Source organism: Marmota flaviventris, chromosome 14, assembly GCF_047511675.1.
Source record: "Marmota flaviventris isolate mMarFla1 chromosome 14, mMarFla1.hap1, whole genome shotgun sequence".
NCBI classification, from domain to species: Eukaryota; Metazoa; Chordata; class Mammalia; order Rodentia; family Sciuridae; genus Marmota; species Marmota flaviventris.
Window position 1 is genome coordinate 28,843,831 of NC_092511.1, and position 18,244 is coordinate 28,862,074.

Consider the following 18,244-nt stretch of genomic DNA (forward strand, 5'->3'; position numbering starts at 1 on the left):
AGTTTTTTGCAGTAAAAATCTCGAATCCATAAATGCAATAAGAAAACATGTTCTAAGAAACAACATCAAGTTTAAGTCCACAAGAATTTAGGACATTGTTATTACTAGTGCTAGTTTCTACCAAGTTCATTTTGTTTAATTATTAAACTGAACTTTATAAAGGCAAACTGTGAATACAATACTTACCATCTGGGGGAAGCTGACTAGAAAATTCTGCTGGTAAAGTCAAAAGAGCATAGTCTTTCAAGGCTGCCAACCACAGGCGGCTAAGTGTTGGCAGTTCGGGTTGTACCAGTGTTATTAAACTGTCTGGTGGTAGTTCATCTATGGTACCATAGTCATCCTCATCATCATCAGTATTCTTCATTGCTCTTTTTGGTTTTGACTCTGCTTCCTTTTTAATATTCATAGCAACCACATATACCTAGTAATATATTCACAAGGTGACAATAACAAGGCTTAAGATAAAAATCACATATTTTAAGTTGCTGTAATTGTACAGTTGAATTATCAAAGGTAAATGGGTATAGTGGCTGGGGTTGCTCAGTGGTAAGAGTGCTCACCTATATGTGTGGGGCCCTGGGTTCAATCCTCAGCACCACATACAAATAAATAAAATAAAGGTATTGTATCCACCTACAACTAAAAACATATTTTTTTAAAAAAAGGTAAATGGGTATAGATATTAAGAGATTGCAATAACCAAAAAAGAGTAATTGCCTCTGCTTTGGAAGCAATTTTTTAAAGCTGATCAGGCTTCTGACTATTCTTCTTTTTTTTTTTTTTTTTTTTTTTTTTTTAATTTTTTATTGTTGGCTGTTCAAAACATTACATAGTTCTTGATATATCATATTTCACAATTTGATTCAAGTGGGTTATGAGCTCCCATTTTTACCCCATATACAGATTGCAGAATCACGTCAGTTACACATCCATTGATTTACATATTGCCATACTAGTGTCTGTTGTATTCTGCTGTCTTTCCTATCCTCTACTATCCCCCCTCCCCTCCCCTCCCCTCCCCTCCCCTCTTCTCTCTCTGACTATTCTTCTCACAGCCTAGTCCTGGAGTAGGCTTTTCTTGGGTTCCCTTGTTCTTCTTTACAAAGCCTCCTTTTTTTTTTTTTTTTTTTTTTGGCCATGGGGTATAACTTCCTGTTTACTGCCTACACTTTCCTAGACTTATAAGACGTAATCAGACAGCATTCAAAGAGAAAGGTTGAAAATAGGGAGGTGGCCAAAGAAAGGATTTCCATAATTATTCTCCTAAACTCCCTCTTACACAATTCTTAAATGATATTTAGCAATCTAGCAATTACAACAGATAGCTGAGCTAAAAATATAATTTACTCGTCACATATATTATCTGTGGTCTTTCTCTCTAGTTTGTGAACCAGAATGGCATATAATAACAACTTTCCTAAAACATAATTTTAAAGATTCTTTTTTTTGCCAAGTTTGTTTTTCTACATATATTTAGGCTTTGGCAACTTGGAACATACAAACTGAATTATTTCATAATGAAAAAGCAAAATATAAAACAATAAGAGTAAAAAAGTAAACTAGCGCTCCAAAAAAATCTTTAAAAAATTTGTTTTCTTCCTACAGTATTATTTCCAATGTGTTAACAGGAAGTCTGTGTGTCCAGTACACTATAAGCTTCTTTGTGGGAGGTACTGCATCTTACTTCTATTCTTACATTGGGCAGACAGGCACAGCACAGAGAAAACATAGCAACTGACTAAGTTCTAAAATACAGACTTTGGATCTCAGGTTATAAAAAATATCACATTCAGGGGCTGGGGATGTGGCTCAAGTGGTAGTGCGCTTGGCTGGCATGCGTGCAGCCCGGGTTCGATCCTCAGCACCACATACAAACAAAGATGTTGTGTCTGCCGAAAACTAAAAAATAAATATTAAAAATTCTCTCTCTCTCTCTCTCAAAAAAAAACACATTCATCGTTCTCAGTGATTTTAAGCTTGTTTTTCCTCCTAAATCTGTTATTATACTGGCAGTAAAAGAATCTCAGTAAGCAATAAAAGAAACTCAACTGTTCACCTGAATCCTACCTACTACATATCTTTTGACTTGCATTTAGGAACATAGTGCATTGGCAGAGTAAGATTTATATGAAAGAGCATACATTGATCAGTACAGCAGTATGCTGTAGGACCTGAAGCAACAATGACAAGAAATACAGTTTTTGCTATTCATGAACTCATAGACCAATACAATGATAGGAGTATCAGAAAAATGCTGAGAGAAGAAATTTTTTAAAATTTATTTTTAATGATCTTCCTTACCACACTCTACCCAGTACGAAGGACAGTGCCAGGGTCTATCATCTAATGAACACGTGATGATTTCTGTAGTGAATGAATGAATGAATCTCAGAGAGCATCAAGGACGGAAAAATTTTAACTCTTGGAGCATGAGACAGGTAAGAAAGAATTTTTCTGTGTGTGTATGTGGTGGTGCTAGGGATTGAACACCATAGTGTTGCTTTACCACTAAGCTACATCCCCATTCCTTTTTAGTTTTTATTCTGAGACAGCATCTTATTACATTGCCTGGGCTGACCCTGAACTGCAATTCTCCTGCTTCAGCCTCCTGAGTTGCTGGGGTTACAGGCATGTGCCACTGCATTCCTGCAAGGCACAGTTTTCAAGGATAAAACTTCAAAAACTTCACTGTTCACAGGCAAAGATGGAAAGGACAGTGTAGACAGAGGGAATAACAACAACAAGAGCATAAAAACAAGCAACAGCATTATGCTTTGAGAGAACTACAAGTTTTGGGTACTGCCTGAGCACAGGAGGTAAAATGGAAGTAACTGAGGATTTTACTCCTTAAGCAATGCACAAAGGAGAATGTAACTGCAGGATTTTAAGGTAAAATGTATGCACTTTTTTTTAAACTTTTGATTATAATCATTAATAAAGGTTGTAAAATAAGTCTAAAAATGACTCATAATCCCAATATCCACATTCATATTTTATCTTTATAAGCTATAATTTTGCTCTACAGAGAATTTTTAATTTATTTTTATTGGTTAACATATCATGGGGTTTTCTTGACTGAATACTAGATATTGATAGTCAATATTCCAATGGCAACAGTAGATGATATAACTAATACATCTATAGTACATAATATAACTAATAATTTCCCTGTAGCAGAAATTTTATATTTACTTCTGATTCTTTATATAGCCTTTGGAATCTTAAATATAATGATAAAAAATATTCACTTCTTCATATTATAAGTAATGTTGCAAGTAAACTTTTTTTTTGGTACCAGGTGCTTTACCAACTAAGCTACACCCTCATCCCTTTTTATTTATTTATTTGTTTAGAGACATTAAATTGTTTAAGACCTCGTTAAATTGCTGAGACTGTTTTTGAACTTGCAATCCTTCTGCGCCAGCCTCCTGAGGTACTGGGATTACAGGCATGCACCACCATGTTCAGCAGGAATCAGTTTCTTGAAATACTGGAGGGCAGATAATAAGAATTCAAAAGCAGCTGGGTACAGTAGCACATTCCTGTAATCCCAGGAATTTGGGAGGGTGAGGAAGGAGGATCCCAAAGTTTGAGGACAGCCTCAGCAATTTAGCAAGATCCTATCTCAAAATAAAAAATAAAAAAGGGTTTGGGGATATGGCTCAATGGTTAAACATCCCTGGCTTTAATCCCCAGTTAACCCCCCACCGAAAAAAGAACAAAGAGAATCAAAGCACCTGGCCAAAGGAATTTAGGAAAGTAATTTAACACAATTTATGTGTGTGTATGTGAATGTTGTAAAGTGACTGTGGAAATGAAACAGGTAACCGTAAACCAGCTCTTAAAAAATAATAAAATAAACTCTGTAGCTTAGATAGTAAAGTGGCAAATCTCTGGAAATATAATCAAATACAAGAGTCTTAACATAAAATATTTTCTGTTATTTATATTGTGAGGATTTTCCAGCCCAACTTCCCCATTTTAAGTAAGGAAAGTCCATCCTTAATATACAGGTTTTCAAAAAACTAATGAACAGATTTTGAAAAAGCATTCTATACCAAGGGTGAGCTCTTTTTTTTTTTAATACAAAAGGGAGATGGAAAGATCTCCCTTGTTCTTGGACAGACAGAATTAATATTGTCTAAATGACCATACTACCAAAAGCACTATACAGATTTAATGCAATTCCAATCAAAATCCCAATGACAGTCCTCATAGAAATAGAAAAGGCAGTCATGAAATTTATCTGGAAAAATAAGAGACCCAGAATAGCTAAAGCAATCCTTAGCAAGAAGAGTGAAGCAGGTGGCATCACTTTACCAGACCTTAAACTATACTACAGAGCAACAGTAACAAAACAGCATGGTATTGGTACCAAAATAGACCTTAGACCAATGGTACATAATAGAGGACACAGAGACTAACCCAAATAATTATAGTTATCATATATTTGACAAAGGTGGCAAAAATGTACATTGGAGAAAAGACAGCCTCTTCAACAAATGTTGCTGGGAAAACTGGAAATCCATACGCAACAAAATGAAATTAAACCCCTCTCTCTCACCATGCACAAAACTCAACTCAAAGAGGATCAAGGACCTAGGAATTAAACCAGAGACACTGCGTCTAATAGAAGAAAAAGTAGGTCGAAATCTCTATCATGTCAGATTAGGCCCCAACTTCCTTAATAAGATTCCTACAGCATAAGAATTAATATCAAGAATCAATAAATGAGATGGATTCAAACTCAAAAGCTTCTTCTCATCAAAAGAAAATGTCATCTTTGATATAAGGAGAGCAACTAAGAACAGAATAGGGGGAAGAGCATGAGAAGAAGATCACCATTAAACAGGGACGAGAGGTGGGAGGGAAAGAGAGAGAGAAGGAAGACTGCATGGTAAAGCAAGGAGACCCTCATTGTTATACAAAATTACATATAAGAGGAAGTGAGGGGAAAGGGGAAAAAAAAACAAGAGAGAGAAATGAATTACAGTAGATGGGGTAGAGAGAGAAGATGCGAGGGGAGGGGAGGGGAGGGGGGATAGTAGAGGATAGGAAAGGCAGCGGAATACAACAGACACTAGTATGGCAATATGTAAAAAAGTGGATGTGTAACCGATGTGAATCTGCAATATGTATACGGGGTAAAAATGGGAGTTCATAATCTGCTTGAATCAAATGTATGAAATATGATATGTCAAGAACTTTGTAATGTTTTGAACAACTAATAAAAAAAAAGAAACAATCAGTGAGGTGAATAGAGAGCCTACTAATTGGGAACAAATTCTTACCACACACATGTCAGATAGAGCACTAATCTCTAGAATATATAAAGAACTAAAAAATCTTAAAAGCAAAAAAACAAATAACCCAATCAATAAATGGGCCAAGGAACTGAACCGACACTTCTCAGAAGAGGATATATATAATCAATCAACAAATATTTGAAAAAATGTTCATCATCTCTAGCAATTAGAGAAATGCAAATCAAAACCATTCTAAGATCTCATCTTACTCCAGTCAGAATGGCAGCTATTAAGAATACAAACAACAGTAAGTGTTGGCAAGGATGTGGGGAAAAAGGCACACTCATACATTGCTGGTGGGACTGCAAATTGATGCAGCCAATATGGAAAACAGTATGGAGAATCCTTGGAAAACTGGGTCTGGAACCATCATTTGACCCAGTTATCCCACTCCCTCTATACCTAAAGGACTTAAAAACAGCATACTATAGGGACACAGCCACATCAATGTTTACAGCAGCACAATTCACAATAGCTAAACTGTGGAATCAACCTAGATGCCCTTCAGTAGATGAATGGATAAAGAAAATGTGGTATATACACAATGGAATATTATTCAGCATTAAAAGAGAATAAAATCATGGCATTTGGAGGTAAATAGATGGAGCTGGAGAATATACTAAGTGAAATTAGCCAATCCCAAAAAAACAAATGCCAAATTATTTCTCTGATTTAAGGATGCTGATTCATAATATGCTGTGGGGGGTAGGGGGGAAGATTAAATGAACTCTAGATAGGGCAAAGGGGAAAAGGGGAGGGAGGGGAAGGGAGGGAGCATAAAGGTAGGAAAGATGGTGGAATGAAATGGTCATCATTACCCTAAGTACATGTATGAAGACACAAAGGATGTGACTCTACTTTGTATACAAGCAGAAATGTGAAAAATTGTGCTCTATATGTGTAATATGAATTGTAATGCATTCTGTTGTCATATATAACAAATTAAAACTTAAAAAACTATATACATATATATATTTGTGTGTGTGTGTGTGTGTATATATATATATATATGTATATATATATATATATATATATATATAGTTGATAGACCTTTATTTTATTTATTTACTTATATGCTGTGCTGAGACTCAAACCCAGTGCCTCACACATGCTAGCCAGAGCTCTACCACTGAGCTACCACTCCAGCCCAAGGGTCAGCTTTTAAAAACAATTTGTGTGTGTGTGTGTGTGTGTATGGTACTGGGGATTAAACCCAGGGCCTCCTATTTGCTAGGCAAGTGCTCTACCCCTGAACTCCATCCCAGGCTGAAACAAACATTATTTTACCAATGGGAGCAGGAAAACGTTTCTCATGGATGGAGAAATGGTTCAACAACAATGGCTGTGGTTACCTCTGCCCATGCTTTGAGAACAGCCAGTTTTTCCATGGTCGTGGCACTTTCTCGGTATAGTTGGCTGGAAGATCCTTTTCCGGCCTGAACTTTGTCCAGAGAAGAAACAAGCAGATTGTGTACTCGACGGAGATCATTGAGATCACTAACAACTCCACTTCCAATCCATGTGCTGCATACCTAGTCAAGGAAAATTAAAAACAAATTTGTGTACACATAACAAATATTGAAAAAAAGAGAGTGGAGTAAATATTCTCTTTCTTGAGGGAAAAACACAACACAAAACCGAAAGCAAAACAAAAAACTACCCAATATTGTAATTTGTATTATTTTTTTGAAATAAATCAGCAAGTATAGATTTTCTTGTATTCCTCAATAAGAAAATTTACTTATAATGTTTCCATTGTCTAATTTAACAAAAAATTTAACAGAAATAATTTTCCAACCAAAGTCGTTCAGTCTTAAATTTTTCAATTTAACAAAATTTTTGCAAACCATAGGCAAAGGGTTATGCTAGTTGCATTGAATGAGATAAAAATAATAAAAACTGAAGGAAAAAATACAGACCCTACCATCAAGTAAGAAAACACAGACTGAACAAACACATGGGAACATTTCATGACAATGATACTACACACTTAAAAACAGACAAGTGAGATTAATTCTAGCAGGTGATATGGGAATATCTGGATAGTAGAAAGTTTGTGTATTCAGACTCAGGGGAGTTAAATGAGGAAGAAATGGCAATTATCATAGTCATTGAGATCAGTAAAATTTAAATGGAATGTGAACTGAATTCAGACATCATTCTGTAGACAACCATGAGTTTCCATGGCTGCTTTTTTTTTTTTTTCTTAATTGGTTCTTTTTAGTTGTATGACAGTAGAATTCCTTTTGATATAATTGAACAAGCATGGAATGTATCTTATTCTAGTTAGGACACTATTCTTATGGATGTATATGATGGTGGGGTTCACTATGTTGTATTCATAGAAGTACATAGAAAATTATTTCAGGATTCATTCCACTGTCTTTCCTTTTCTGATCCCCTTCCCTTCCATTCATTCCCCTTTGTCTACTACTGAAGATATATTTTCCCCTCTCCCCACTTATTGTGTATAATTTTAAGCTTCTATGGCTTCTGAGGAGGAAAATGATATTATTAGAATTGTGCCAGTACTACCGTATAGGGGGAAATGTATACAGCTAGTAAACAATATATTATGTGTATATTAGAATACTATATAACAGAGATGAAATGGATTAAACTGGGAATAGAATGAAAAAGGAGAGGCATCCAAAAGAAACTCAGGATTTGGAAACCAATTAGATATTTTTAGGGTATAAGGACAGGGAGATGTAAAATGAGTGAGAAATAGAAGATTAGATTGTCAAAAAAAAAAAAAGATTTTGATTGTTAAAGCTTCTAATTTGGATGAATGGAAGGAAGTTGACACCTTTGTTTGAGGGCGCTCCTACAAGAAAATAGGAAAGGTTAGTAAAGGTGAGAAGTTAGCATGATTTTGATTCCAAACATTTTTACATGCTGAGTTCTAAGTGTCACTAAGAGACACATGGAAAGATACTCAGCAGGCAGTTGGAAACTTGGGTCTGGATTTCAGGAGCCAGTTCAAGGATAACTACACAAATCTAGGAATTTCCAAAGATAACTAAAGTAACAGCAGTAGGTAAATGTTAAAAAAGAAAGGTTAAAAAAAGAAAAACCTTAAAGCCAGATCATAGGGAAAAGAGTTACACTTAAGGGACAAGTAGAAAAAGCATAAAGAAAAAAAGAAAGTAAAAAGAAAAAAACAGAAAATCCAGGCAAATGTAGTGATAATGGAGCCCAGGAGAGAATTTCAAGAAGAGGTGGTCTGACAGCACCAACTTCACCAACAACAATTATAGGTCCTCACTTTCTCATCCAAAACCAACCATTGGGCCAAGGTGGGTTTCACAATTCACAAATTTTGAGTAAAAGGTAACAAAGTACATGAACTTCATTAGGAAAAACATATGAAGGGCATATGACAGCACTCCATAATTAACGCCAAGATACTTCTGCAATGAAACATCAGGAATCACTCCAGAGAAATTGATCAATACTAAAATTTCTATGTCAAGGCCAAATGAACACAAGTCAGTTCGGATTTTGCTGCCAAATAAAGCATAAAAAAGCTTCTGGTTTTCAGTCTGGATTTCAAATCATGGCTAATGGACTTGTATTTCTATATCTAAAACTTTTTAAAAGAGGAGACTAAATATTTAAGTAAATAATTTTATTCTCTTAAAATCTTATTCTCAAAGAATCAATATTAAATATGATAAAATAAGGACATTTTAAAATGATTATTGTCCATTAAGGATATACTGGTGGCAAAAAAAAAAAAAAAAAAAGCCAGTCAAAACAATGCTGAAATCATAATGAAATTTAAAGTGAAATGAGATAAATATGGTTATGAAAAGAAAAAGTTGTGCCTTCCTCCCTCCCTCCCTTCCTTCCTTCCTTCCTTCCTTCCATCCATCCATCCATCCATTACTGGGGATTGAACACAGGGGCACTTTACCAGTGAGCTTAGTCCCTAGTACCAGTGACATAGTGCCTAAATTGCTGAGGCTGGCCTTGAACTTCGATCCTCCTGCCTCAGCCTCCAGAGCCACTGGGATTACAGACATGAGCCAACATGCCCAGTGAAAAAGATGATTTCTAAGGAAACTAAACATAGTAGGTAGTTTTGATAAATATATCTGTACAATTTGGTAGAAATATTACTTAAAGTTGGATAAAATTGCAAAGATTGAAAATTTGAAACTGTTTTCTTTGCAAAAATCTAAGTACCTTCTTCACTTTAAAGAAGCCCTAACAAAATTCCACAAAATACATTAGGGGTTTGGTTTATGAAGGAAGAGAAAGCAACCAAGAACAGTGATGTATGCCTGTAATTCCAGGACTTGGGAGGATGAGGCAGGAAGATCACAAATTCAAGGTCAGTCTGGGCAACTTAGGAAACCCTCTCAAAAACTAAAAAAGGGTGGGGAGTAGCTCAGTAGTAAAGTGACCCTGGGTTCAATCCCCAGTACCAGACAAAGAGTAAAAGAAAAAAGACAAAGCAGCACTGACTCAGCAAAACCTTACTAAGAGAAAAGACCTTGCTACATATCAGAAGCTAAAATATTTAAGGGTGCATTGTATTTATGATTTTGACCCTGCTTGAATTTATTTTTGACTAACCCACTGATTAATGTCCCCAACTGTGTCATACTTGAGAGTCCCAATATCTAAGAGTTACCCTGATTTAAGATTTCTTTAGATGACATTATTCCCATTGAGGGTCTCTCCTACAATTACAATTAATTACAATTAATTCTCCTAAGAATTACCCTGATTTTAACATTTCTTAATATGACATTATTCCTGCAAACAAGTGGAGATACCCTGAAAGCCAAGTAAAGGAATCTGCAACCAACCCACTGCCCCACCTGTTTCAAAACAGGTTTCCTCCTGCAACAGAAAGAAAGGAGGTCATGAATTTAAGCCTGCCACTGAAAAAGAAGAAACTTCTTATAGGAAAAGTATCTAGGGACACACACACAAAATAAGAAGTTTAAGGCAAATTCAATCACAGGAAACTTTGATACAACTCATTTAAGAGATGAAATTCTCTTGCTTTTCTAAGGATTATGAGTTTTGTAGGAGTTTTGTCTGCTTAAATTCTATGCTTTGAAACATCACTGTGACACATTTACACATGATTGGGATTTTTGATGTTTGTGTGTCGGTATCCTAAACAAAATCACCTACTCTAACCCTAACATTTGTCCCACAATTCAGAGACCTAGCCCTTATAACCTCTCTTGTCTCCAGTCTGCTACGGGTGGAAGAATTAATTCTTCCTCAGACTACCATAAAGGCAAGCAGGCTTCAGAGAAATACATCTTCTCAATGGAAATAAGAGGCAAGCCTAATTAGCCAGAGAGGACAAAGTCAGAATTTCAAACCTATTATGGCAGAGAGCGGAATCTTCTTCAAATAGAAGTCTCATAAACCTTGGTCATGAATCTAAGCCAAAATGATGAAACGCAGCCCTGAATTCTAGAAAACTGAGAAAAAGACAGTTGCTTCTCTTCTGTCCATAGGTAACCAAGTAAACAATCTGATTTTTGTGAAAGATTAGACCTTAATACATGAATCCTTTAGGATAAAGCATATGAAAAAGAGGAACTTATAGATGTAGGAACATGTGTTTTTCTGTGGTTTTGTGACTTTCTTTAGATACAATAATATGCAAATAATGCTTTGAGATTAATTTTACAATGAAATTTCCAAATTGTGAGATGATTCTTTTTAGGATAATTTAATACTTACAAACATATAGAATTTTCATAACCTGTGGTCAAAAAAATGCTTATTAATAAATTATCATTATTATACATTCTTTAGTCATCATAGATTTTTTTGTACTTTTTTTTGTCCCTTTTATGATGTACCTATGACTGTATAGTATACTTCTGCATAAAATAAGAGCTATGTATCTAAAAGTCGAATTCTTAGCTATGACCACCCCCCCAAAAAAAAAAAAAAAAACATGGTTAACAGTTAATTACTTCAACATTTCATGCAGAATAAAAAAGAAAACCTCTAGCTGGAAGTGGTGGCACATGACTGTAATACTAGCTGCTACTCAAGAGGCGTAGGCAGAAGGATAGCAAGCGTGAGGCCAGCACTTAGTAAGGCCCTGCCTTAAAATAAAAATTAAAACAGGTTGGTGATATTGCTCAATGGTAGAGCACTTCTGAGTTAGATTCCCAGTATTGGGGGTGGGGTGACTAACAGCTACAATTTTAAGGTAAGTTTTATTTGATTTTTCTCTCTTCTTTCTTGCAGTGAAATCCTAAGATATCTCTGAATTTACAGAAAACAAGCACAGATAGCCAATTTTTCTTCTTACCTGGCAAGCTTTTGCTATTATATCTGATGGTGTATCTTGTGAGAAAGCTGGTCTTAGAGCAGCTCCTACCTAGAAAAATGAATAAAGCATTTTATTTTTAGAAATAAGTAGTAAATATAAAGTCTCTTGTGTCTTTGAAGATGGAAATATACAAAATGCATTTTTGTTCATTTTTCTTTTTATTACTTCTCTCCTATATCTTCAGATACAATAAATGCAACCACACAATTTTTCTTTGCTTTCCAGGAGGCTATCATTATCAAATCTATATAATATTACACCAAATAGGCAATTCATCTTCTTTTTCCTTTGTTTTTGTTTATTAGTAAACAGAATTTCCTGACAGAGTCTCATGTTATTAGAGATTAAAAAAAAAAATGTTAGCTGGGTGCCACCGCCCACACCTGTAATCCCAGCAACTTGGGAGGCTGAGGCAGGAGGATCACAAATTCAAGGTCAGCCTGGGCAACATAGCAAATCCTGTCTCAAAAAATTAAAAAGGGAGGTTGGGGTTGTGGCTGTGGTAGAGTGCTTGCCTCAAATACATGGAGTAATGGATTTGATCCTCAGCACCACATAACAAAATAAATAAAATAAAGGTATTATGTCCATCTACAACTAAATATTAAAAAAAAAAAAAAAAAAAACTAAAAAAGGGTAGGGATATGGCTCAGTGGTTAGGTGCCCCTAAGTTCAATTCCTGTACCCAAAATTTAAAAAATAAATAAATAAAAAATTAAAAAATACTGTTATTGTGGGTTTTTTCCTGTCTTTAGCTCTCGAACCATTTTTCTAATACTACTTATCTCATGAGTGAATAAAAAATTCCTATTGTGTTGTGCATTTTTCCTGACTATATTTTTCTAAACGTGTCTAACAGTATTGACATAATGGGTAAATCTCATGTAGCTGGATCAGTATCTTTAAATAACTGATACTAAAAAAATAAAAATGTAGTCACTAAAAGACCTCAGAGATCATTTCACCTCAGAAAGAAATGCTTTAGAAGATTACTCAGAAATATTAGTTTATGCATTGTTGTTATGTTAATAAGTAAAGGAATATGACGTTTAATTTTAAATAAGCAATATCAGTCATAGATTCTTAGATGTATCAATAGATTTAATGTGTATGAGTTGAATAAAGGGATTAGATGCTGTCAACTCCTCAGTTGAGATTTCTTCCCTGACTGAGATTCAGTCACTAACAGTATCAACAGTATTTTGGGGGTGGGGATATAGCTCAGTTGGTAGAGTGCTTGCCTCACCTGCACAAGGCCCTGGATTCAATCCCCAGTACTACACACACACACAAAAGAAAAAAAAAACAAAAAAACAGTAGTTTGGATGGATCAAAAGTCCCTCCCTGTGATTAAAGACACAAGGCAACTAATCACAACATGTGGTATTGGATCCTGTACCGGAGTAGGAAAAAATACTATAAAAGAGGCTTTTGGGTCAATTAACAAAACTGGAACATAATAGATTATGTAAGTAGTAGATCAATGTTGAATATCCTGAGGTTAATAAATGTTATGTAGTTACATAAGACAATGTTCTCGTCCTTTGGAAATACAGACTGAAGTGTTTTAAGGGTAAAAGCGCAAGATTTAAATGATTTACTCTTAAATAGTCTAGAAAAAAATTGTGTGTCTATATGAATACAAAAAGAGAAAGAGAGATGAGGCAGGGAGGAAGACAGTCACCATTCAAATAAATGAGTCAAAATTAACAGCTGGCAAGTGTGAATAAAGGGTGTAAAATAGTTTCTGTATTACTCTTGCAACATTTCTATTCATTTGAAATTATTTATAAGTTAAAAGGTGTTTTTTTCCTTTTTTTAAAGACCCTCTTTCTATGAGGGAGTAAACAATTGTATACAGATTTTCAATAGCCAGTGGGCTAGAAACTTCTTCACCTGTACTTGTAATGGAAAAACAATGGAATACGTATTGTTCATGGATTTTATTTTGTGTACAAGCATAGCTTTTAGGTAAAGTGTGGTATACCTGAAACCAAGATTTTGGCATAGTTACAGTAAAAAGATATTTCTACTTCATTTGCTAACCAAATTTTTAAAATCTTCACATAATGCCCCCCTCTTTCTTTGCCATAATTAATTTACTATGCTTCTTCTGAAAAATATAATGAGTATATAAATTTCAGGAAAATAAATTTTATCTCTATTTAGAATGAAATAAGAAGTATTTTCAAATAATCTAATTGTTTCAGTAACACATTCAGCTGCAGTTATTAAGAGCTAATTTGTCCTTCAGCATATAAGAGGAAATTGTTTTTTATTTCTAAACCTACTTATCAAGACTTAGCACATAAAAATAATGGCAGCAAAATCACAACACTCCTGTCAATGTTCCTTTTTTCTTTTAAATGGCATGGCTAAATATCTAACCACAAGACTGGAAAACCAGGCTGGAATTTCTATTCTAGTTTTATCACTAATATGCTATCATAACTTAAAAATAGTGACAACAGTTTGACACTATTCTTTCTTCAATTGTGGGCTGACTGAAACTATGAAACAGACCATGGAAGAAAAGATAAGCATCCTACGTGAAAAAAATAGATTACAGTTCTAAACATATTCCTCCAGGGTCACTCTTTTAATGAGCCCTCAAAAGATCAATTTTAAATTTCTAAATAAATAGAAAAATCTCACATTAGCTTGATACTGCTCCAGAATCACATGACCTGGAAATTCTGGCTCAGGCACAGATGCAAACTTCTTGATAATGTCTTCAAGTGCCTGAAGCCCAGCCATCCGCAGCTGGTTGCTATGATCAGTTGCAGCCATGAATGCCATTCGAATCAGGTCAGAGAGATGGAGTACTAAGAGGTCATCTAAAAATAAAAATAGAATGCAAAAAGGAAAACTTTCAAAAATTAGTGTAATAACGTAAAAAATACAAAATAAATTATATTAACTGCTCTTTTGACCTACATATTTTATGATGTTTTTAAAAACAAGATATTGTTTCAAGAAAACTTCCATATTAATCTTCCCAGAACAGTGCTAAACCTAAAAACCATCTGTGTTAATATACTGTGTTAATTCATTAATATAGATGAATACAGGATGTACAATGACATCTGAAGTAAAATACTTGATTAGTATAACTTTACCTAATGAGTTTGTGATTCTTTAAGAATGGGTGGGCTGAGGTTGTGGCTCAGTGGCACATGTGAAGTACTGGGTTTGATCCTCAGCACCACATAAAAATAAATAAACAAAATAAAGACACTGGGTCCCTCTATAACTAAAAAAAAAAAAAAAAAAAAGGAATGGAATGGGTGAGCGACTTTTTCTGTAAAGGATAAGATAAAAAGTATTTTTGGCTTTGCAAGGCATACCACCTCTATACAACTACTCAACTCTGCTGTGACAGTACAAAAGCAAACACAGACAATATATATATGGAAATGAGTGTGTTATTCTAATAAACTTTATTTACAAAAACAGGCTACAGGCTGGATTTGTACTGCAGGCTATAGTTTGCCAGTTCATACTTTAGAAAAACTCAGATTTGTAGACAGGAAACTCAAATTCACAAGATGAGGACAATTTTTGTGAAAAATAGATGTGAAAGGATAAATTTTGCTTCTTTCAGCCTAAGAGTAAAAGGCTAGCCTGGATCTTACTTAAAAGCAAGTCTTGAATTCACATGACACAAAATATTGTAATTTGACTACATCCCAGAACAAAGACTCATACTATTTGAAAGACCACAGAAAAATCCAACACTAACATAAAAAATTACAAGCATGCAAAGACATAGGAAAATATGTTTCATACCAAAAAGAAAAAAATGATAAATAGGAACAGATTAAAATTGAAAAAGAAAATAAACTTATCAAACAGAGAATTTATTTTTTTCTTTTTATTATTATTTTATTCTTTTTTGGTTCTGGGGATTGAACTCAGGAGCACTCAACCACTGAGTCACATCCCCAGCCCTATTTTGTATTTTATTTACAGACAGGGTCTCACTGAGTTGCTTAGGCGCCTCATTTTTGCTTTGAACTCAAGATCTTCCTGCCTCAGCCTCCTGAGCCACTGGATTACAGGTGTGCACCACCACACCTAGGTATTTTTTATTTTTTGTGGTGCTAAAGATCCAAACCAGGGTCTCACACATGCTAAGGAGACACTCCACCACTGAGTGACATTCTCAGCCCCAGACAGTGAATTACTTTTAAAAAATATGCTTCTTATACTGAAAAAAGACAAGGACAGCATGAACATGATAAAGGGAGAAATGAAAGTCAGAAATAAAGAAAAAAAAATAAACTGGATAAGATTAATAGAGATTAGATATGAAAGATTAGTGAACTTAAAAGACATAGCAACACAAATTATCTAAAGAATGTATCAAATTCAAGTATTCTCCAGTGTTATAGTTTTGATGTGATGTGTCCCCCAAAGGCTTTTGTGTGAGGCAATGCAAGAAGGTTTAGAAGAGAAATGACTTAATCCAATCAGTGAATAATCATATGATGGGGTTAACTGGGTGGGGCTAAAGGTGGGTAGGGTGTGGCCGGAGGAGGTGGGTCATTGGGGGCGTGGGTTTGGAGTATATATTTTGTATGTGGTCAGTGGAATCTCTCTGCTTCCTGATCATCATGTGAGCCACTTCCCTCTGCCACATTCTTCTGCCTCAGCCCTGAGGAATGGAACCTACTGTGTATGGATTGAGCCCTCTGAAACTGTGAGCCCCCAAATAAACTTTTCTTCCTGAAATTGTTCTGGTCAGGTCTTTTAGTCACAGTAGCAAAAAAGCTGACTAAAACATTCAGGAAGCTCTAAGGTTCTCATAGTTTTTTTGAAGCAGTGGCAATTCTGTGGCTCAACCAGATCCCCAAACAGTACCTATTTAAATAAGTTTTAGTTGTTATTATTGTAAAGGATATGAGACATATATCTTCAATTTTTTTTCATGTGCCTACATAAAATACCAATTTCAGAATCTCAAATTTAAATGTTGTAATATCTATTGGTTTTAGGTCAGGAGCAAGTAGAGTGGGTAAAACATTTGGCTAGAAGCCTTAATACTTCCTCACCTAAGAGAGGCAACAACAATAGTAAACCAGAATTTGGGAGGAATCTCCAAAGCAGAAGGAACTGGATTAACAAAGGCTTACTCATATTATACAACCTACATAAAAGGCTTATTATTCCTCCTGAACTCTCTGTCACCTAATTCACAGTCTAACTATATCCATACATCAAACCAAAAGCTAGGCAATTGTCCCTGGACTGACAGAGATGCTTTGCTCAGCAATCTAAAGGCATTTCTGTCTTTAACATTCCTCAAGTTGTGACCACTTTTTTTAAAATACTAAGGAGATGAACTCCTGAAGAGTGGGAACAGGAAGGAGGCCTGGGTACAAACTCCAAAATGGTGAGAAAAATAGGAGGCCAATAGAAGTTTCCTACATTTTGGGAACAGGAGTTCTCTGCAACTAAAGTACATTAGATAGGAAGACAGGGAGGCGGAAATGCCACAGAAAGAGCCTGGATAGCACATGCCGTGAGTCTACATTTTTCCAAAGACTCTCCCATGACCATTCAGAATTAGAATGGGTCCTATTTCTTCCAGCAGAAGAAAGTACATCAGAGAGCAGAATGGAGGTGGGGAGCTGTTAGATCAGCTTACCATCCAGCTGCAGCTGTGAAGTCCCCAGTGAACAAAGACAGAGAGCATAGGCAATCTATCCACCATTCACACACAGTACCACACAGTGAGCAAATCCAAATATGGAGAGCACTCTTCCCTTTCCCTTTTATATTTTCTCTTTCTCTTATATATTTTCTCTTTTATATTAACAAGTAAGTCATTGAAGAAAACATAAAAAGGGAAAAGAAAGAATCTGAAGATTCAGAGAATGAGCTAAACTCTGTTAACAATTTTCTATAAAACCATAATAAAATTTAGAAAACCATTTGGAATCCTCAATAGGATAAAAAAAGAAAAACCTGATGGTTGCTAAAGAATAAGAATATAAAACCTTAAAAGTGAAATGGATATAATATAATGGAGGTGGGAGAAATACAGAAAAATTATAAGAAACTAAATACATAAAAACAGACTTCAGATCCCCTACAGAGAGAGAAAAGAATAAAACACATATAAAAGGAAAGCTTTTGAACATCTTTAAGAAAGCAGATAAAAGAACAATAAGACAAAATGAGAAAATAGTTAAGAAGTAGAAAGCAAAGAAAAATAACCCAAGAATTTTCACTATTCCTAAAGTACAGTTTGCACAATTATGAATCTAAAATTTTAAAAATTCTTATTTCTTCTGCTTTTAATAAGCTAGTATGGTAAAGCAGAATAATGGTGCCCAAAGATGTCTACACCTTAACCCTAGAACATGTGAATATGTTACCTTACATGGCAACAGGGACTTTGCAGATGGGACTAAGGTTATGGATCTTGAAACAGAGATGGTCCTAAATTATTCAGTTGGGCCTAGTCAAATCACACAGTGCTTAAAAGCAGAATCTGGGTTGGGGTGTAGTTTAGTGACAGAGTGTTTGGCTGGCATGCATGACGCCTTAGGTTCAACCTGACCCCCAAAACAAAACAAAAGGAACCATGACCTTTCCTGGCTACAGT

At 35.1% G+C, this 18,244-nt stretch overlaps 1 protein-coding gene across 4 annotated transcripts in view; it reads right to left on the minus strand.

The window, feature by feature from the left end:
* Heatr5b (HEAT repeat containing 5B) overlaps positions 1–18,244 on the minus strand; it is an 81,611-nt gene that overhangs the window by 18,718 nt on the left and 44,649 nt on the right. For all 4 annotated transcript variants that reach the window (XM_071601495.1, XM_027933514.3, XM_071601493.1 and 1 more), the window contains 4 exons: positions 14,287–14,468; positions 11,611–11,679; positions 6,662–6,841; positions 187–424 (listed from right to left, as the gene is read on the minus strand). In XM_071601495.1, coding sequence (XP_071457596.1) covers positions 187–424; positions 6,662–6,841; positions 11,611–11,679; positions 14,287–14,468 — 669 coding nt within the window. The remainder of the gene's footprint in view (positions 1–186; positions 425–6,661; positions 6,842–11,610; positions 11,680–14,286; positions 14,469–18,244) is intronic.